Source organism: Diospyros lotus, chromosome 1 (assembly GCF_014633365.1).
Source record: "Diospyros lotus cultivar Yz01 chromosome 1, ASM1463336v1, whole genome shotgun sequence".
Classification (NCBI taxonomy): Eukaryota; Viridiplantae; Streptophyta; class Magnoliopsida; order Ericales; family Ebenaceae; genus Diospyros; species Diospyros lotus.
This window is the reverse complement of record NC_068338.1, coordinates 30,430,116-30,453,553: the sequence shown is the minus strand read 5'-3', so window position 1 is coordinate 30,453,553 and position 23,438 is coordinate 30,430,116. Positions and strand designations below refer to the sequence as shown.

At 36.3% G+C, this 23,438-nt stretch overlaps 1 protein-coding gene across 1 annotated transcript in view; it reads right to left on the bottom strand.

Annotated features, from left to right (window-relative positions):
* LOC127804582 (vacuolar fusion protein MON1 homolog) overlaps positions 1 to 19,044 on the bottom strand; it is a 51,118-nt gene extending 32,074 nt beyond the window's left edge. Inside the window, exons 1-4 of the mRNA XM_052341457.1 lie at positions 18,294 to 19,044; positions 6,248 to 6,327; positions 6,030 to 6,101; positions 5,865 to 5,904 (exon numbers count right to left, since the gene is read on the bottom strand). Coding sequence (XP_052197417.1) covers positions 5,865 to 5,904; positions 6,030 to 6,101; positions 6,248 to 6,327; positions 18,294 to 18,839 — 738 coding nt within the window. The 5' untranslated portion in view covers positions 18,840 to 19,044. The remainder of the gene's footprint in view (positions 1 to 5,864; positions 5,905 to 6,029; positions 6,102 to 6,247; positions 6,328 to 18,293) is intronic.
* Positions 19,045 to 23,438: the final 4,394 nt, after the last annotated feature.

Sequence of the window (23,438 nt, the reverse complement as noted above, 5' to 3'; positions counted from 1 at the left end):
CAACAATTTCCCACTTTTCACCTTGAGGACAAGGTGAAAGTTCAAGAGAGGAGTAATGATAGGCCGCCGATGCATCAGGCCTACCAGAGATGCAGCAAGCATCAAGGGTAGTGTCGTGAAGTTAGGGTTCATAACAGGTTTAAGAAGTAATTGGGGAGCAATTGAGAGAGTTAGATCTCAAGAAATGGGGGGGGGGGGGGGGGAATTAAGGAAGACAAAACAGAGAGGAAGATTAGGAAGAACCAAGAGAAAGAGAGGGAAATTAAGAGAGAGATTAAAGGGAATTTGGAGGGAGATTGAGAGGATTCAAGAGAAGGAAATGAAAGTTATTCAATTATCAATTCAAACATGATTAACCTCCTACAGTAGTGGCTTATTTATAGCCTCAGCCCATGCACCCAAGTGCTATACAACTGTACTCCTAACAACTATTATATCTCTATTATAATATTATCCCTCTATTACTCCGAGGGACATGACAATTCTCCCCGCCTTGAAACATTTTTTGTCCCCAAGAAATGCCAAACCTCCACAGCTTCCAATATGTTTTTTCCTTCTTTTCCATAGTTTGGATGAAGAAGTTTTGAAAAAACTCTGTATGCATAACAAATTTGAAGTGGTTCTCATGTCCATCTTGACTAGAACACGACCAAAATTGATCACTCTCCGTTGGTCGAAGAGAGCAGATGAAATTTGTTGGTTGTTGTCCTTACCAACCTTCCCCACCACAGTTTCTTCAATGTGGATTGGTGCACGTCCAAAAGATGGCCTAACTGTGACCCCAGCTTCCCTTAATATTTCATCACCCTTTGCAACAATATTTACAAGCGCCTTTAAATGCAGCAATGTAGTGATGTCGGGTTTAGAAGTTGTTGCAACATCAATTCCCATCATCACTTCATCCCTCATTGCAATAGGCAAAAATCCCAATCGGACAGCTGTAGCACTAACGCACAAAGTAGCAACAGCTTTGTTCTCGATGGCCAAATTTTTTACAGCAGCACGATGACACCATTTAGGATCAGTAAGACTTCCTCCTGCTAGTGCTGTCTGCACTTTATCGTTAGCTAAGGAATCCTCAACATTGTCCGAAACCATAGGCAATGGAACAATATCCTTAGGAACTCCACCATCAATTCCATTTCTTATAGAATTATGATATGGGACACCATCCCATCCTTCGGTCCCTGCACTAGTCACCAGAGGTAACGAATGGCCTTGGCTTCCTCGATCACTTCATCAAGTGCTACCCCAGTTTCCTCTCTTAGCCGTTCAGTAGTTGCATCTTGAGGTAGTACTTCTACTTTTAACTTCTCAATTACTACAGCAAAATTCCTCTTCCCTTCTAGAAATTCCTTGTTGCCTCTTGTTATTCCTGCTAACTGATTGACTGCATCAATCATCTCTTGTTTTGGACTTCTGCCATTATCACTCGGAACATCCTCATCAAGAACTACTTTTCCAAAGGAATCAGATTGTTCCTTCGTACTTGTTGTCCCAACCACCGGATCATTACAGCTTCCCTCTAAGTAATGCTATTCACCGCCAAAACTACTCCCGATTTTGCAGTCATCCTCCTTGTCATTGTTGCCTAAATCTGAATACTTCTTCTTTTGCCCAAAATCTAAAGTAGGTAGTGACTCGGCCTTCCACAAGCTTGACTTCTCCTTAGGCGGCTTCATTTTCAGAAACTCATGAGGTGAATAAGGATTACTCATAGGGTATGCCAGCTTCCCTATAATAATTGGATTAGAGTATTCTCTGGAAAGCAAACAAGTAGGTAATCTAACCTGGTTTTGTCTCGCGAACATTATCATGTATTGGTCAATCATCCATCTTCTGAATTCATCCCAAATTTCACGGGTGTGACTGAACTCCTCACGCAACATATAGGCAATAGTGTCTAGCTTCTTATCCACCACCGATTCTATAGGTCCAATACGGTTCGGCCTCTCCGTCATCGTTCCCGACACTTGCTGCCATTGAGATTCCATTTGCTTCATCCCCATGTCATTTTCCATTAGAATTCAGATCGCTAGTGGATAATCGATTGCCTCGAGGATTGATAGCTAAGAAACCACCTCCGCTGGAATTAGGGAAACTAAATTCGCCTGAATTCAGTTCGCTCCACCTACAACTCGCACCACCTGCAATTGATCGACTCAGTTGTTCGATCAATCCTACAGATGCTTCCTGAAACTCCTACTGCAACTTGATCAGCCTCCTCTAAACTGCCATTACTATCTTCTTTGATCTGCAATTGACAGTCAATCAAGACTAACAACAGTTGCAATCTCAACGATTTCCCAATCCAAGCCGATCGCTGGAAATCACTACACCCAATCGCTATGGATCAACTATCGTTCAAGATCTACTTCACTGTGGATCAGCGAGTGTGGTTAGCATCTAAACTTAACAGCTTCGGACGTCAAATCTGAGATTCAACCAGAGATCGCCTGGTTGCTTCTCAGTCTCGAATGCTGAAAATTCACCAGAAGTTGGAATTGCCTAGCTCAATCCCTTCAAATTTCAAACTGAAATTACAGCCAATTAATCGATCGAAATTCTCCTACCGGAATTGCCTGGGTTGCTCGCCTTCCTTGATCGATTAAGCCCAGCACCTTCTTCAATCGACTTTGTTACTCCGTTGGCGCCACTCTAACACGTTACTTGACTCTGGTGCAACCATCGCTTGCTGAATTTCGCCTTCTCACAGCCTACTACAATCACCTAGGGTTACAGAATCTCCTGAACTTGCTTCGCCTTCCTTAATCAATTGTAAAAATGTTTAGAATCTCCATCAAAACCACTGCAATTCTGAGCTGAGAGTTGCTTCTACCTTTCGATTAGGATCAATCCTTAATTTCAACAGCTAAGACCAATTGAACTTGCTGGAATGCTTGAATTCACAGACTCACCGAAATTTGCTGCTCAACCAATTTCGCCGAGAGTGTTGGAATTTTGCCAAACTCTGGTTACAGTCGAGTTCACCTCACTGACAGTACACTGCAACAGCCTCGAAAAACCACCCAAACTCTACCCGCTATTCCACTTCTATGAGTTGGACTTCCAATCAGAGTTGCTTGGCTAGCTCGTCTGCTAATTCTAATCAGCTGAAATTGCTCCAGAAGTTGTCGGAAGCACCGTCGGAACAGCCTGGCCAGGTCGTTTTCACACACCTTCACAATCTGAACCTTAATCTAGATTCTCAACCAATAATTCCTCCGACGGAATTGCTAAAGCTGATTTAACCTGCAAAATTTGAACACATGCTGCTAGAATTCACAACTTGAATTCTCAGCTCTCTTCAAATTGAATCAAATCACAGCCAAAGATTGGTTGCTCTGATACCAATTGTCATGAACCTAGGGTTCATAACAGGTTTAAGAAGTAATTGGGAAGGAATTGAGAGAGTTAGATCTTAAGAAATGGGGGGGGGGGGGGATTAAGGAAGACAGAACTGAGAGGAAGATTAGGAAGAACAGAAAGAAAAAGAGGGAAATTAAGAAAGAGATTAGAGGGAATTTGGAGGGAGATTGAGAGGATTCAAGAGAGGGAAATGAAAGTATTCAATTATCAATTCAAACATGATTAACCTCCTACAGCAGTGGCTTATTTATAGCCTCAGCCCATGCACCCATGTGTTGTACAACTGTACTCTTAATAACCATTATGTCTCTATTACAATATTGTTCTTCTATTGCACCTAGGGACATGACAGGTAGAATAGTGATTTGGCATATGCTAGTTTAACAACCAGAATTTGTGCAAGGGGGTAGAATTGTAATACAGCATGTTGATGTAACAGTCAGCATGTGCGCAACCAATTCTGTTAAGAGGGAGCAGGAGAGAGGGTAAGAGGAAGATATAAATAGGCAGAGAAGAAGAGAGAAGGTAGGCTGAAATTGAGTGTAAATAGAGGAGAGTCTAGGCCTCTCAAACGCCCAATTTTGTTTTTCATTTATTGCTTGTAGTCTTGGATTGAACTCAAGCAGTGTTTCTTCTTTATAAAATTGGAAATTCTATCCATTTTTCGGAAACCCATCAGTACACTCCCCTCAACAGTAGGTACATGACATTAAGGTAGTGTCTACATTCAAATAGGGCACCGTATCCCACTTATGTTTACTTCTGCTGCCATCTAATGACATATCTAGAGCATTTATTATGTATCATTCAAATAGGGCACCCTATCCCACTTATGTTTACTTCTGCCGCCATCTAATGACATATCTAGAGCATTTATTATGTATCATTTATCGTATGAATGGTTTTGTTGTGATTGAGAGCATTTCCATAGAGTTATATGCATTGCCTAATTATGAACAGGAGTTGCCTATGAGAGATGAGAGTTCAGTGTTCCTTTTTTTTTTCTAGTAATATTCATATATAGTACATGCTCAATAGGAAATATGATTTTGATTTTTGATTTGTTCTAATTCTGAATTTAGATTTCAGATTTTTATTTTCAGTAAGATTTGAGTAGGTTTTATTTTTAGAATGACTTGTTTAGGAAGTTGATATATCTTTAGCCCGTAAATAGGCATTATGGATGTGATAGAAGGTGATGCATGGATTTTGAATTATAATTGAGATTTCTTCCTTGCTGATTTCTCTCTTTCCCCCTCTATTTTTTTCCTTTTTCTTCCTCCTCTCTTTGCCAACTTTCTGCTTCTCTCTCTTTGTTGTCCTTCATCAATGCTCCTTGTATGAAGACTTATAGCCCCTCAATGGCATCAAGTAAATTAATTTAATCTAAGGATGTGTTTGATAGCATTTAGTTGGAAAAGAAAACATTTTCCAACTTGCATGGAAAACAAAAACCACCTCCCCCTAGATGGAATTTTCCATGGAAAAGAGGCCAAAACATGCTTTAATGGTTGTGCCATGAATTGAATTCCATGGAAAATATAATGTGTCAAACAACAAAGATGGAATCCAATTCCTTAGATGGGACATTTTCCATGGACTTTTCATGCTATCAAACACACCCTAAAAGGATATTAAGACCCAACTTCCAATCAGCAAGGAATGGAATGGAGATGAGTGCAACAACGGTAAACATGCTCTCCTCATTTGGAAGAGTAGAGGAGGGGAAGTATGTAAAATGATTCTCTTTATTTGGGAGGGCAATGGAAATGGATGGATATTGAATAACAAATTGCCATTATACCCTCTTCACAAGAAGATGAAGTTTTATTAAGTTAAATGTTGTTAATATATAAAAATTGAGTTTTCAATCCATTCTCCCTCAATTTGAGGGAGACAAAAAAAATACGGCTTTGGAGGAGAATGCATGGAAAGTGTTTCCATCCATTTCCATTTCATTCCATCACTGTAGTCTCTCTCCCAAACGAGAGCCTTTTTCCATCCACTCCATTCCACCTCCCTCTCCCAATCACACTGTCAAGCTAGGGGTTGTCCTAATGGTGTTCCAGAAATTGTCCAAATATTGTCTCTCCCAAATGAGGAGAACCCTCTTCCATCCCTTTCCATTTCATCCCCCTCTCCCAAATGCACTCAGGCTAGAGGCTGTCCTCGTAGTATAGAAGAAATTTGAAACCCAGCCAAACATAAAAGCACAATGAAACTAGGCAAAAACTATTACATGTTGCTATGCTAGTGTGGGCTTTTAAAATAACATGCACAATTACACCTCAAAATGTTTTGGATGACATCATCCAAGTGAGCAGAAATGCCAGAATTAGACCATGTAAGATATTTGGCAGTATCAAATCTGAAGCTCCTTAGCAAACATGCCATCACCACGATACAAATAATTCACCCCATATGGAGGGACTATGTCAAATGCACTCACAAAAACTACAAATAATTCAAGTTTTCTAAATAAGAAAGAAGCAGACCTGGTGTTTGCCAGCCTTTACGGATTTCAGATGGTCTCCCCTGAAAATAGAGCAATGCAGGAAACTATTGAAACTCCTCTCAGAGTTATCCTCATTAAAATATTAGCCAAAATAAGCTCATATTAAAGCAATCATAAAATAAAGTTGTATAACCAGTATAAATACCCATTCTCCACAAAAGAAATGATTGCTTGCAAAGTTGCTGAAAATCCTGCCAACTTGTGCTCATCTCCATATCTTTATGTTTAAATTGAAAAAAGAAAAGGAAAGAATATTAAAAAAAAGATTAATGAAAATATTTTTTTAAAACAAAAAGGAAATTTTTGCTATCATGCACCAAGAAGAATACCACTAAAATTACAGCCACTGTACAATATACATACCTGGAATATATTGGTTTACCAGAGTGACTCAAAATAAAGAAGTGCTTCTTCCTTTTCCTCCATGAAACAGAATCATCATCCTGCATTTGATTTATTAGTCAAATAGGATGTGATATAACAGGAGTCACAAATTGAACAATTTCTTTCATAGCAATCCCTACTTCATCATTTCATTTGGAACAATATTTAATCGGTCAGGAACTATTAAAGAAGAAAATAAAAAATAAGATGCAACAGGTTTTGAAAACAGAAATAATATATTGTAACATGTATAAGCATTCACTTACCCAAAAAAAAACACATATAAGCATTGCAACAAGTTTTACATTAATTAATAAGGGGTTTAGAATCACATACTTTAATAAAATGCAAATTTTACATCAACTAAAAAGATCAGAGCAAAAATCCTGTGCCAAGTATACTCATCAACAACGAAGCTGTAGAAGGACTTTTGGAAATCCTTTTAAATGCTAACGTTCAAGAGATATGGATAAACAGAGATACTTGAGAAACCCCTCCCAAGGCACTGGGGAAAATGAAAAAAATATTCCATACCACCTTTCTGTGGGGAACTCACAGAGGCGAAAGCAGCCTGCAATCACTGAAATTCCTAAAAAAGTTTGAACATGTACATCTAGACATATGGTAACATGAAGCTTCTGTAAGAACTGTGAGCCAAAAATTTGTGATATACTTTAACATGTGGCATAGTATCTCAGATCTGATCCTAATCCAAGTTCCTCTTGCAGTCTTTTGTGAAGTGTCTTTATTCATCTAATGAATTAATCTATTACTTACTAAGGAATTTATTTATTTTCCACATGTGAAAAAGGACTAAATCATGCTGATACCTCATTTCAAATGGCAGGTGTCAGGCCCACCCACGACCACATTGAAGCCCAGCCCCAACAGCAAGAGAAATATATAATAATAATAATAATTGTTGGACGAAATAAGGAAGATTCGAAAGTTAAATCAAGAAGATTCAAAAGTTAAAATAAAGGAATTATCCTTGTGAATTATTGTTGTATTTCAAGTTTATATTTTAAGTTTGAAATTTGTATTTCAAGCTTGATTTATTCCTAGTTTTTAGGAAATAAAGAATCCCAAATCTCCTCCTAAAATATAGGAGATAAGATAGGGGACTCGTGTATATATGCAGCTGTATTTACTGAGAATTAATCAATCAAGTATTTCAATTTTCTGCTTGTTTCATGGTATCAGAGCATAGGCTCGATAGAAAATCCTCAAGATTTCCACTGTTCTTCTCCTTCCTCAAAATCATGGCCGATAATCACCAAAACCCTACCCTAACTTAAGTTTCCGCCACAAGCACTCCAAATCCTCTTCCTTCTCCGGTTCCAGCCCTTTCTTCCCAGTATTTATCAGCCAGCTCAATCGATAATCATCCCCTTCAAATTACTCACTACAAGTTGAATGGTAGTAATTTTAGGGAGTGGTTTCAGTCCGTGTTATTGGTGATAAAAGGGAAAGGAAAATCCGGCTACCTCACAGGGGATATTCCTGCTCCTCCAACCGATTCAGCCGCCTATGGCACGTGGGAAGTAGAAAATTCAACCATAATGGCATGGTTGATTAATTCAATGGAGCCTAGACTTGGGAGGACTTATCTATTTCACAAAACCGCCAAGGAGACTTGGGATTCGGTCCAGGAGACGAATTCCGACCTAGAGAACTCCTCTCAAAGTTTTGAAATAAGATAAGCCATTAGGACTACAAGGCAAGGTAACATGAGTGTTATTGATAGTTTTAATATATTGGTTGAGTTATGGCATGAAATGGATTTATTTCATACCATAGATTGGGAATGTAAGGCTGATAGCAACAGGTATTATAAGATGATTGAAAAGGATAGAATATTTGATTTCCTTCATGGATTAAATTCGGATTTAGATGAAGTAAGAGGCCGGATTTTAGGGACAAAACCTCTACCATCTCTTAGGGAGGTTTTTGCCGAGGTAAGAAGAGAAGAGAGTCGAAGGAAGGTAATGCTACATCAACCTAATGATCTAAGTATTACTCACCAGAATTTTTCTGCTCTAGCAGCTGTTAACAAGGAGAAAATTTCTTAAAAGGATCAGGGAAGGCAAAACCTTGGTGTGATCACTATAAAAGTGACGCAGCGTGTAGCGCGTGTGAAAAAATACACCAAAATAAACTCTTGAAAAAGCAAACTTCAATGGCCGAAGCTTGACTTTCAAGAAAACGCAAAAACAAGACTGTTTTGCTAAGAAAACCCAAATAGGTTGCTGAAATTTGATTGAGAAAAACTTGATTACAAACTCTAGATCCTAGACATATTTATAGTATTTGGCTAATCCAAATCCATCTAATATTTGTAAACAAAATCCAACTAAAATCCTAATAAAAATAAAATCCTAATCCAACATGAAGAAGAATCTTAAATCAAGTAGAAACATGAAATTGAATTATAAATCAAGTAGAATTCTAAAACTTAAGAAGTATTAAAATAACATGAAGTAGAATCCTAAATCAAGTAAAATTCTAAAACTTAAGAAGTATTAAAATATTGTTCCGGCGTGATCGGGTCGGCTTTGGACCGGGTCTTGATTGATGTCCACATCAAAAAGGCCATATCACACCAAAGATACTTGCTGGAAGATTCGCGGCAAACCTGCCAACTGGAAGTCAAGAAACAAACGAGAAAATGTTCGATCAACCTATGTTGCCGAGGCACCTAGTGAAGAAGAAAATAAGACAGATTTAAATTTGTCAAAGGAACAAATTCAAACTCTTTATCGGCTGCTAGATCAAGGTACCAATGTTGCTAGTTCCCCTACACATCGGCCCACTGCTTCCATGGCCTTGCAAGGTAATCCCTATCTTTCTTTGATGTCAAGAAGACTTCCTAAGGACACTTGGATAATAGATACAAGGGCATCTGATCATATGTCATGTTCTACAAAGTATATGACAGAATATACTCCCTATAAAAATTCAGTTGATATTTCAATGGCTGATGGTACAGTATCCCCTGCTATGGGTCATGGGAATGTTTGTATCTTGAATTTGAAACTGAAATCAGTGTTATATATGCCTAGGTTAAATTATAATCTCTTATCAGTGAGTAAAATTACTAAAGATATGGATTGTAGAGTGATATTTCTTCCATCTTGTTGTATATTTCAAGACCAAGCATCGGGGAGGATGATTGGCAGTACTGAAGCAAAAGATGGACTCTACTGGTTGACGAAGAATACTACAAACTCATCTTTTTTCAATAAAACAGTCCTAATTGTTACCAAAAAGGCCAAGGTTATGTTATGGCACAAACGGTTAGGACACCCTAGCTTTTCGTATCTTAAATCTTTGTATCCTCAGCTTTTTATCAATAAAGATCAGTGTTTTTCTTGTGAATAATGCACTCTTGCAAAACAATCAAGAGCACATCATCCCATTCAATCTTATAAGCCTTCCACACCATTTCACTTAATCCATAGTGACATTTGGGGACCTTCTAAACATCCTAATCTTTCAGGTTCAAGGTGGTTTATCACTTTTATTGATGACCATTTTAGGACATGTTGAGTATATCTTATGAAAGATAAATCAGAAGCGAGTGGCATATTCCAAAGATTTCACAAATTTATTTTGAATATGTTTCAAACCTCCATCCATATTTTTCGAATTGATAATGGTCGTGAATTTTTTTCCCATGACTTGACCAACTATTTACTTGAACATGGTATTGTGCATCAAAGTTCTTGCCCTTACACACCACAACAAAATAGTGTGGCCGAACAGAAAAATCGACATCTTTTAGAAGTGGCAAGAGCTATGATGTTCACTACTCATGTGCCTCATTCATATTGGGGAGAGGCCATTCTTACAGGTGCATATTTGATAAACCGCCTCGCTTCCAAAACACTCAAATTCCAAACCCCTCTTGAAACCCTTTGTGGCTCTCATCCAAATGCATCTTTCTTTCCTTCCCTTGAGCATAGAATTTTTGGGTGTGTTGTGCATGTTCACAACCACAATGTGTCTCAAACAAAGTTAGATCCAAAAGCCCTCTAAGTGTATTTTTATTGGCTACCCTCCTTCACAAAAAGGATATAAATGTTATTGTCCAATCACTAAGCGGATATATATCTCCTCTGATGTTACCTTTTATGAGGATCTTTCCTATTATCCAAACACTGATTCTCCCACCAATATCACTGATTCTCTTCTACTTCATCCACCAACACCATTTCCTCTACCTCTACCAGCATCTTCTCAAGGGGGAGAATTAATCCCCGAAAATATGCTGGCAGATTTTGAGCCCTCTATTCAGCAACCAAACCCTAAAAATGTGCAGCCTATGCCTCATCAGTCTCCAGCCTCTCTATCCCCTCAGTCTCCAGCCCAAAAACCTGCCAGTCCTCCCTGGTTTGTGTATTCTCAAAGACCTAAAGGTCCATCTGAAGCCCAGCAGGGTCAATCATCTTCTCTTGATGATGGTCTATCAGAGGACAATAAAGCAGATGCTGATTTAAGCAGGGAATGAGACTGCATTAATGGAAGAAACCAAGGATCAACAAAAAATTAACAGCAGTGATATTTCAGATGATGGGCTAGACTGGGCAGTTCCCATAACTCTCCGAAAGGGTGTAAGATCATGTGTTAAATATCCAAAGTATCCTCTGTCCAATTACTTAACGTATGCAAAATTGTCTCCCCAACTTAGAGCATTTATTGCAAGACTTGACAGTGCTGAAATCCCTAAAAACATTCAAGGAGCTATGGAAGATTCAAAATGGAAGGCAGCTGTTATGGAGGAAATGAAGGCCTTAATTGCAAACCATACTTGGGATCTTGTTGAATTACCTCCAGATAAGAGGGTTGTGGGATGCAAATGTGTGTTTACCATTAAGCATAAGGCAGATGGCAATATTGAGAGGTATAAGGCTAGGTTGGTGGCACAAGAGTTCACACAAACCCATGGGATCGACTACGAAGAGACCATTGCCCCAGTTGCCAAACTCAACTCTATTCGGGTAATACTCTCAATTGTTGTTAATTTGGATTGGCCTTTGTATCAATTTGACATAAAAAATGCATTTCTTAATGGGGACTTAAATGATGAGATCTACATGAAAATTCCACCAGGCTTTGAAGATGAAATGGGCTACAGAAGGAAGGTTTGTAAACTGAAGAAATCATTATATGGATTGAAGCAGTCACCTAGGGCGTGGTTCAAGAAATTTAGTCTTACCTTAATCCGGCTTGGATATAAACAAGGATAGTCTAATCATACTTTGTTTATCAAAGTCACCGAAAGTGGAAGAAAATCTATACTAATTGTCTATGTTGATGATATCATTGTAATAGGTGATGATGAGGAAAATATCAAGATACTAAAGGAGCAATTGAGATCCGAGTTTGAAGTGAAAGACCTTGGCCTTATGAGGTACTTCCTATGAATGGAGGTAGCTAGAAGCAAGGAAGGTTTGTTTATTTCACAAAGGAAATATACCATGAATTTACTCAAGGATACAGGGATGTTAACCTGTAAGCCAGCTAGAACTCCATTAGACAAAGGCTGGAAATTTGAGGTAAAGGATGATGATATCCCGATTGAAAGAGAGAGATACCAAAGGTTAGTGGGCAGGTTTATCTATTTGTCCCTTACCAGGCCAAACATAACATATGCAGTAAGCAAGATCAGTCAATACATGCATACACCTACAAAGAAGCATATGAATGTTGTATTTCATGTGCTTAGATATTTAAAGGGGACACCTGGAAAAAGATTGATACTTAAAAAAACCAAAGAACAAGGAATTGAAGGTTTTTTTAATGCAGATTGGGCAAACTCTATTGAGGACAATAGGTCAACAACTGGTTATTGCACCAAAGTATGGGAAAATATTGTGACTTGGAGAAGTAAAAAACAATCCGTAGTGGCTTGTAGCAATGCTGAGGCAGAGTTCCGAGCAATAGCACAAGGAATTTGTGAAGTAATTTGGTTGGAAAGGTTAATGGAGGACCTAAGAATACCTTTGACTCAACCTACAAGGGTATACAGTGACAATAAGTCTGTTATTTGTATTGTGAAAAATCTTGTCCAACATAATCGTATGAAGCATGTAAGGATAGACAGGATTTTATAAAGCAAGAAGTTGAGGAGGGAAGGATAATTATATCCTATATTCCAACCACTAATCAAATTGCAGATATGTTCACAAAAGCTATGGTGAGGCCAGGGTTCGAATCTTTAATAACCAAGCTTGGAATGACTTCTATCTATTCCTAAGCTTGAGGGGGAGTGTTGGACGAAATAAGGAAGATTTGAAAGTTAAATCAAGAAGATTCAAAAGTTAAAATAAAGGAATTATCCTTGTGGATTATTGTTATATTTTAAGTTTGAAATTTGTATTTTAAGCTTGACTTATTCCTAGTTTTTAGGAGATAAAGAATCCCAAATCTCTTCCTAAAATATAGGAGATAAGATAAGGGACTCATGTGTATATATGTAGCTATATTTACCGAGAATTAATCAATCAAGTATTTCAGTTTTCTGCTTGCTTCAATAATAATAATAATAATAGATAGATAGATAGATAGATGGAGATAGAAAGACAGCTGGAGAAATAGGAATAAAGCATAATAATAACGTTAGATTTACGGATAAAGACTTATTATTATTATTGATTGGTGTCGTTGCCCCCTGCCCTCCTGACACTTGTTTCTGAACGGTCCTTGCTTTCCCCTGTTGTATCAGTCCCATGAATGTGTTGCTCACATTTTTTTTTATTCCAAAACAACTATTTTTTTTGGTAGCAAAGGGGTTTGGAGCTTTGCTTAACTAGGTACTCTACATGTCCTTGCACGCCAATCCACACAATATGGACCGGGTAAGACTCCATTGAAAGGGTGGTGATTATGGCCCAAAGAATTAGCATGCACACTAACACTCCCATGATTCGAACCTAAATTAACTTCTTGTTCCTTCCACCTCCACATCAACCAAGCGAACAAAAATTATGAACAATGAAGGGTAAGCATCCATGAGTAGGTACACAGTTGACCCACAAAGTCATCATAAAACGCTATGGAAGAATTTCCTCGACCAAAAATGGGACTTGAGAGCCTCTCGGTTTCTCTCCCTTCAAATATACCATATCACAGGCAAGGGCTTGCCTGTTCATCTCATTGAAGAACCCTGGGTCAAAACAACTTATATGGCATCACTGTCTAAACTCAAAATACCAAAAACACAGAACTCCGAAAACAATAAGCAACTGAACAACGGAGGCATACTTGTGAATTTGGCAATTTTGAAACATTTGAAGACTAAGAAAAAAGGTTTGTCAAACCATCAACATGAATCCAGGAAAACTCTTCATAAAGGAGAACCACCACAAGTCACAGATCCCAACCACCCAATGGGGTTAGAATATATTATTGAGTTTGCTGAAAGTCCCTTCAGATGGAAGTTCTCTACTACATACAACAAGACACAGCAAATTATATAAACATCAGTCTTCCTAGGACAGAAATATTTAGTGAGGCCAACATGTTTTTGTGAATACCATGGCACATTCAGTTTTAGCCTTGGTGATCAAATTCCTTCAATCATTGTAGCTGCATCATGCATGCATGGCTGAAAGCACTTTAGCTACTAAAAGAAAATACCAGATGCGGCTACATGCATCCAAGCGTGGGCAAATTAAGGTTCACATGCACAATGGGCACCAAGATAGTCCTTTAATACTTCTATCCTTTACATATCCACACCCTTTTAAGCATTTGTTACCAAATTCCCTTAATCACCATGCTGTCACATAGGATATGGTTGAGTGCCCATATCTATCTAAAAATATATCAGGTGCAGACCACGTGTCAACTTGAGTTAGTTAGCATGCACAACAAAACTGAGATAATCCTTCAATAATTCGTTCATTTCTGAGAACTAAATAGTATTTATAAACCAAGTAGATGTGTTAAAAGTTCTGTGAATAGTTTCAGACTAAACTACAACAACAACAACAATAATCACAAGCCTTAATCTCGTTATTTAGGATTCATTGAAAACTACCCTATTTATGTCCTTGTGTCACTAAAACCCCTGAACTGTAAAAGAGTATATTCAGAGCCCCATCCAGTATCACAGCCCAGTTGTAGGATTCATAATGTAGCGGTAGATGTGTACCATACCAGAGAAAACCTAGCACAAAATAAAGAAAGCTACATTCTGACCAAAATTCCAGTCAATACTGGAGATACTGGTCGGTACTGGTGCAATACAGGTGTTTCATTAGTATGCCCAGTACCCCCAATTTAATCAGTCAACAGCCAATCAGAGGAGGAAGAAGAAGAAGAAGTGCCAGAATTGATACTGATCAGATCTGATATTGCTTGCTGCTGCATCAGAGAAAAGAACAAAAGGAATAAGAAGAAGACATAGGAAGACAACAGCTAACTATCGAAATCCAGCAACCTGCCTCAGAAATCTGGCAGCTAACTATATAGAACTGATGTTGTTTGCTATTGTATCAGAGAAGGAAAGGGAAAACAAGAACATAACCGAGAAGGAGAAGAAGATGCTGCTGGCTGCTCCACCAAAGAAAGAGAAGAAGGAAAATACAATACAGGACAAAAGAGAGGAGAGATAAGGAAAAGGAGAAAAGAGAAAGGAAAAAAAAAAGGAATGGGGAGGAAAGTAGAAGCTTCTGGAATCTGAAAAAAAGATAACAAAAAAAAAAAAACAAAACAAAACAAGAAAGTGAAAATCGGAGAACACGAGCAAGTAAATGATTCAGGCATCTTGCCTTTGTTGCACCAAACAAGAAAGAAGAAAGAGGTAATAAGAAGAGTAAAAAGTGAGTCCCTAGTGCACGAGACTCCTTGGTCTCAGTTTATGGGAGTAGGAAGAGGATTGTACTTGTACATAACTTTCCCCTTATGTTTTTCCAAAGAGGCTATTTTCGCAACAACTCATCACCTTCTGGTCACAAAAAAACAACCTTACCATCACTACCAAAATTCTGAATAGGTTGATTTGCATAAATGAATGAATTTATCGAATCATTAATGTACTTCTAAATTTGTTTTATTATGTAAAAGTTGGAAATGTATCACTCATAGAACAGTAAGATAATAACAATTATTTATTAATTAATATACCCCAGAACACCTAAAAGATGTTGCTTTAGATGAGAATAGTGTACTAAACTAACTAAACTATATTTTAAAAATTTATTCAATAATTGTTTGTCTTGAACATGTATCACATGCATGTGCTTCATCAAAGTACTTGAACCATGCGTTTAATAACTTTGAAGTTCATCTAAACCACTTTAACTATGTAGTACATGTTATGCTTATTTGTTTGCAATATATCCTCAATAATAAAGGTGTTTTTATGTCTTTAAGTACATTTTTGTGTTGTATAGTATGATTTCTTTAATATTGAAATCATTACTTCTTTAAAAAAAAATACTTCATATGTTTATATAATATCACCATGTATAGAAAATTTTATTATAAATATACGTATTTAAATAATTTACATTACTAATTTATTATAATAATATATCTTAATGATGCCTCGATACTAGTACCACGCCGACACCTTGTCTGATATGGCATTTACAGTTATGATCAAAAGAGGTTTCAGACAATAACACCATTTAGATAAAGTCATTGAAATTATGATTTTGCCCCTATCAACAGAAATGATTAATTACAAGGGGCCATACATCTATTCCTTTTGTATTATTTACTTCCCCCTCCCCGCACAAAAGAGCTGCACATTACATTTTATATTTTTATTTGAAATGTCATAAACAACTTTCTGAGATGAGCCACTGTGTCTTATATTCAAATGAGTCTTTTCTAAAATTCTATTTTTATCTACAAATTTTGAAGTAAACAAGATTAACTGGAAAAGTTGAAATTGTGATCTTGCCCCCGTTCAACCAAAAAGACAAAAGGATATTTTGATTGAATGTGATCAATCATCATAGGGTTGTGTAATAACAAAAATGCCCTAATAACAGAGAGTATTCTCTTATGTTTAAACAAGGAACATGCCCTCAGAAAGAGCAATGATGAATAAAATTAATATATTTGTTGTAAAATTTTTGTTATTTTATTAGTAAAAAAAGTATTTTTAGTAATCTTCAATCATGTACAAGTCAAAGATTTATAATCCTTTAATTTTTTTGAATGGATAGACGATAGAAGGTTATTTATGACATTTTAATTAAAAATAGACAATATAAGTGCACATTCATTAATTTAGGGAGTTAAGTGATGTAAAAGCCAAGATCGAAGGTCTCTACAATGAATCCTTCTTGCTAAAGAGGAAATGAAACTAATTTTAACTTCTTTATTTTATGGTATTAATATTCTTAACCCCTTCTGACACAAGAAGAGATATGGATATAAATTTTTGTGGTTTATGGAAGTTAATTGATACAAGTATAAATATGAGAGGCTTTCTTGTTATTATTCATACTATTTAAAAGTATTCATTATGTTAAGGCATTCAAACATAGATTTTATGTACGTGAAACAAAAACATTTGTTTCAACACTTCTAGGATGCACTATTGTTTGTAATTGACAATTGTTGAACTGATACACTTGGTGCACCACGTGTGTGGGAAAGCTTTGTTTACAAGGCCATTAATCCACAATTAATTTGGACATAGAGCGAACAATGTCACATATCTCAATTGTGGGAAGTACAAATACATCCTTCTAGGCATTGTAACCATTTTTTACATGTATTTGAACATGGATACTCAGACATTGCAAAATATTTGTTGAACATGCCAATGGCGTATCCTAAATTTTTGTTTTTATTTTAGTTATTTGAAGTATCTAGGAGAGACGATGAACACGTGCCAATTGGACACTGAACAGACATGCATGCAACTTAATGAGGGTTCGAACAAATTTTCTAAAATTGAGTAAAACCTAAAATTCCAGTAAGTATTTGGATGATGAATAAAAAACTAATGGATTCAAGCTACAATGCTAGCAAATAGCTACTTTTTTTATATATGTCAAATGATGATTATATTATCATCATTATATACCTAATGGTACTTTTATATAGGATTACTGGTATTTTTCCATATTTTCATAAATTGTTATTTTCAAAATGAATTATTTCTTCATTTGGGGGTAAAGGTACTTTTCGACATTTTGCGATGCTTTTTAATTATTATGTTCATGAACACTACTAATAAAAATATTTATTCTTTTTTTGTTACATGTTTGTTGTATCCATGTTGTTACTTTTTTCAATCATTACATCCCACATCAGTCTTCATATCCATATGTATATCAATGATGCATAATCTGAAGTCTCAAATGCTTCCTCTTAGACCTGGAGAGGTTTAGAGTCCCCCTTTTATTCTTTTCTAGAAATTCCATGTTATACCTATGGAAACAACAAGATAAAGCTCCAAGTCAGCACTACTTATTTGGAATAAGGGCTCAATACAAATGTAGTTGTGATCCAGTTTCTATGGTACTCCAAACTACATATGGGAACAATACTTGCATGTCATCATGTCTTGTCATGAAAGTACCCAAGTTTTTACATTTTATTTTGAGGTTCAAGTCATATTAAGTGTCTGTCATATGTCCGAGTTCCTTTGTGCTTAGCAGATATTTTAGTGTTAATATTGAGAAAGAATATAATGTGGTTCATCATTCCAGGACTGCGACGGTAATTAGAAATGCCCTTAGAAGAACAGAAATGGATAGGATAGCAAAAATACCTTTGACAGCAACTATATAGTTGGATTAGATATTTGATAGTCAATTATGCATTTATTTATTGGATAACTGAATAAATATTTGAGGAAGTTAAGTAATCCTACCGATCACAACTAGAATCCATATGAAACACTACATCAGGCCAACTGTATACTTCCCCATAATACCCAGTTTTTGTTCGTGCGCGATATTTTTCTTCTTTGTTTTTCTTTTCTATTTTCATGACATCTGAAAGTATGAAATGGCAGAATAAATTGACCTATTATGATCATGTTTTCACTCACTTCATCCCCGTGCCGCTTTCCTGGAACCCACGGCGTTTGCGAATTCGAAGCTCCAACAGAATCGCCATTCCCAGCTTCATGAGTTCGACCTTCTCCAATCTCCTCAATCTCGGAGGCGCTGGTGACGCCGCTGCTCCCCCTCTCACCAGCGTATCCACTGCTGCTCGGGCTCGACGGTTGCCGCACGTCGACCTCCGAATTGGTCCTCCTCCACACACCACCGCCAATCTCCGCCTCCACAACCTCAACCTCCACAGACGACTCAGACGCTAAATTCCCACCAGCCCCCTCTCTAACCTCACCTGCCGTGATCTCCTGGTGATTGCCCTCGTTCGACAACGAACCATTTGGGGTGTCCTTGAGCACCGCTTCCTCCGCTGACTCGCGGGGGGCTACGGAGTCGTCGTATTGGGCCAATGCGATCGAGTCTAATTGATGTTCGATGGCATCGAGCGACTGATCAATTGAACCAGCGGTAGGGTTAGGGTTAGGGTTTTGGTCTCTGGGATCGTCAAATGAATCTGTCGAGCTCGAATCGGACCCCATCGCGGCGTGATTGTGAGTGAGGACAAATCGACTACAATTTGCTGGGGGCTTCCATGGATAAAACCCTAAACATAGCTTTAGCAGAGAACTAGTAGAGGGGGTGGGAGGCTTCCTCCACAACAGTGTTTCTTTCGTCTGCAAGATGGATCGATGCTCTCGATGCGGAGAGCCGGTCTCTGACTCTGACCAGCAGATGAAGGTCTGCCCAGAGTGGTTCCACACGTGCCAGTTACCGGTTTTTTTTAATTTACTCTCTTGAGTCGGGCCGTGACCGTTACTTTGTTTTTTTTTTTTATAATATTTTTAAATTTCTCAAAAAGAATCTATTTCGTTTTATTAAAAAATTGTTTACACGTGACAAGATATATTTTTTAGTTTAGTACATGATATAACAGTTGCCTTAAATATTTTCTAATTTCAAATCACTATATATTATTTAAATAATTTTCTTCATAATTTCATGAATACTATAGATTTTCTTTTCAAATTAGGTTATTTTCTTAATTTTTACACAATTAAAAAAAAAATCATCAGTACCATTGAATGGGCCACGTTCATTTAACAATTGGGTTGGGTATGGCACAAAGCCCAAACCCATGGCTACCATGGCATTATGGGCTCCATTGTACCTTGTCATTGAGAACTTTATAGTAAAATCATTTAAATGACTTTCGTTAATTTCAATTAGTTTTTTTTATCCTAAGTGAGGATAGAAACCCAGTAACCAGCAACCAAATAGAGTTGTATAAACATCTGGATGATCGAAAATATATAAGACCAGTAAATGTATCATAGTTTTCAAAACCAAACGGAGGAATTTATTATTAAAGTCATCATTAACATAATTTGAACTTGTAACCTAGAGATTTCGTGGACTTTGATGATTAATCTCATTTACATGGATCACAATTTATAAGAATTATAAAAATTTATTATTTTTTATCATCAGCGCTTATTGGGGATTCTTATTCCCAATTGAGAGTAAAATTGGGGTTTAGTATCTCTTAAGTTGCTAAGGTACTAGGTAAGGTATAAAAAGTTGGGCTCGGGGATAGACAGAGTGAATCCACCCATGCCCTAATTATCATCCCTAGTAATGAGTGTATATAAAAATAATTCTTATTATCAGTCTTCTTTATCCCAATGAGGCATAAAAGTTGTAGAATCCTGTCTTTAGGAATCTGTAATTGATGTGCCTTTGATTTGGGTACGAGATAATGTTTACCTTTAATTATTTTAGATTGTGGATGAGACCAAATTTTGTTTATCATTATCTCAATATATTCTTCTTCTTTTTTTATGACTAAAATGTTCAAGTTTCAGTTATTTAGTCCTTGAAGAGACCATCATTCTCTTTTGATCCAATTTTTTAGTAAATGGGATGCAATTACAAATTTATATATTTTTAAGTGAACATGGAATCAATTTTTATCAAATGAAATATTTTGTCTTCATCAAAAATTATGCTCCCACCATATTTAAAAAAAATTATAAATTTTATCACTCGTGTCATATCTATCATATCTAGAGAGCTACCTCAATATATTTTTAGGATGCTCTCATTTGCGGGTACCCTCCACCAAAGCCCCAATCATGCAAAGAAGAGATAAATCTCAGCAGACCCAAGCAAGCGGCCGCTGGAAGATTCGACTCCACAAAATTATTCTTACGGGAGATTGATGCTTAGTGCTTAGGGACACTTGATACCAGGATGGTTGTGTGTCAAAATTACTACACGTGGTTGCTAAGGATGTTTAGGGTGTTTTTTAAATTTTTGGGACAGATCTGACTCCGCAAATTCCAATTAGATAGAGGTTGATGTGAGCTTATTTGGTAAATATATTTTCACAAATAATATGTCTCTTAGTACTCATATGTTTTGAGTAAAAAAAAAATTATATAAAAGGGGTAAATTATCTAATCCTATAAAGATTATAGCATATTATCTATATCGTTTTAATGGAGAATTGATACGTTATCCACGTCCAACAACTTTATGTTACTTGATGAAGACTCGTCCACCACTCAATCCCCCCCCCCCCCCCACATATTTATATATATATGAAAATAGTTTTATATTTTTAAAATATTATTATAAATTTTTATTTAAATACATTACTGTTCAATTAAAGGTATAGTTATAATTATAATTATTTATACTTATATATAATTATAATTAATAATTTATTTACTTTTTTAATCATAATAAAATGTATACTCATTTTATATTTTTTTAATCATGTCTGTGAGATAAAGATTTAACTGAATCGATCAAATTATTCAGAGAGCCCCAACATGATTTAATTTGGGGGCGAAATGAATGATTTAATTGGAGGAAAGTTTTAAGTATGTTACTCTCTAGATTACATCAATCTCGGGCAACATAAAGGGTTTAATTTTTTTTATTTTTCATTCTATTCAATTTGAGAATCTATTTGATCAAGTTGGTTTGATTTAAAAAAAAAAAAATATTGATCTATTCAGTTTGAAAAATTCTATTAATATGTTCAATTTAAATAATTCAATTAATCTGGTTAATTTAATCATTTATGTTGCTGAATACTAACGTAATCGAGACTCCTCAATTTCGCCTCCCTCAGATTAAATCACGTTAAATCATTTTGAGTAATTTGATTAATTCAGTTGCATCCCTATCTCATAGACACGATTAAAAAATATATAAAACGAGTATAAATTTCATTATGATTAAAATAATTATAATTGTAATTTTAACTGAATAGAGAAAAAAAACTAATAATGTATTTAAATAATAATTTATAATGATATTTAAAAAATATAAATTTATTTTCTTAGGGGCGGGGCGGTGTTGAAATTTGGGGGTGCTGGGAGGAGTGGTGGGGTGTTGAAATTTGGGGGTGCTGGGAGGAGTGGTGGTAGGGGGCGGGCGACATAGGGGGCCGCGTCGGGCAAGATATCAGTTCTCCTATAATAGACTACTGAGATATCACTTCTCCTATAAATAGACTACTTGCGAATATGACATGCCAGCAACGAAATATAAGTTTTTGTTAGACCGACGTGCAGCTGCAAACAAAACTTAAACACTGCTTTGTTATCTTAATCATCAGTAAGTGGTCATCAAGCCCAAGGGGTCACTTTCACGAGGCATTACTTCCAAAGCGGCCTTTTAGAGGGCAAAGAGACATATTTGTGCTCTGCGGCTCGTCCTGCCTCATTAATTCAATAGCAAGCTGGCTGTCCTTCTGCTCTAACTCCACTGTATCTGTGTTTTGAGAAATATTAAAGTTCTGTGTCAAAATAACATTTCCCTTTGAAAAAAGAAAATAAAGGAAACAATCCGAGCAGCCAAACGGATTGAGCTAAAATGGTGACACGTCCACGATCTTCAGCTCTATCACTTCCATTGAAAAACACTTTTCAAAGCCTCACCATAACCCATTTACAACCCAAATTCTTGTAGCGAAGATTCCAAATTTTGTTTTCTTGTATTTATCCACTATTTTAAATGGTTATACAAAAACCCATTTTAAAATGATATAATGATAATAATAATAATAATAATCACACTTCCATTAAGTGGACAGACGGATTTAAATATAGTTCAAATTTAAACTAATTAAATCAACATGATTAGGTAAGTTTGATTTTTGATTTAGTCTTTTTTATTAAATTAGTACTATTCTGATTCTATTTTTTAAACCCAACTAGCATTGAATTGAGTTCGACTTTGATATAATTTCATAAACTCTGGAATTGGTATGGTACCAACCCCCTGATGTCATTCAGTTTTCTTTTATAATTAAATTAATTTTAAGGTCGAAATTTTTAGACCCAATTATAATTAATTTAAACTTAAACTTATATAAAAAAAACATAAGTAACTCTACTCACAATTAATTACTCATAAGTTGAATATATAAATAGAAAAAAGTCACATCATTAATTGATATATAAAAGTTTATGTACTTATTTTGGTGTTAGTTATCCTAGTAACGTCTATTGTGGGTAGTGGCGGAGCCTAGTGCAGCTCACGACAAAAAAAAAAAAAAATTAATGTAATTTTTTAGTAATAACTTAACCTTAATTTAGTTCGATTCACCCATAATTTTACCCAACCCACTCCATTCCACTTTCCTGGATCAGCCCTGATTGTGGGGTTACCATTACATAGCTGTGTTGTTGGCTTATCGGGTGGAATCACAAATTAATTAATTAATTAATTAAAAGGCCACATTAAATCGCATGGGACCATTTCGATACCCCACTGCCCCCAGCTGCCTTAATCAACATTTGTTATCAACACTTTGTGGGGCAGATAATTATTTGTTTAAGGCCACAATAATATTCATCTCTCACCGTCATGTCACCTTTTGCATTGATACCAATCAGTTTTACCTCTTTCCTCAGTTTATGCTCTCATGTTGTGTAAAGATATACCTTCGCAATTATCATGGTTTAAAAAATTATAAAAAAAAAAATTATCATCATAGTTTAAATAGAAGGTTAGTGAGAAAAATAATGGAAGACATAATCATAGTTGAAAATTGTACGTTGGAGTGCACTCTTGACCAACACTAATGTGGATTTCTTATGACAACGGATAGAGATAATGTTCTC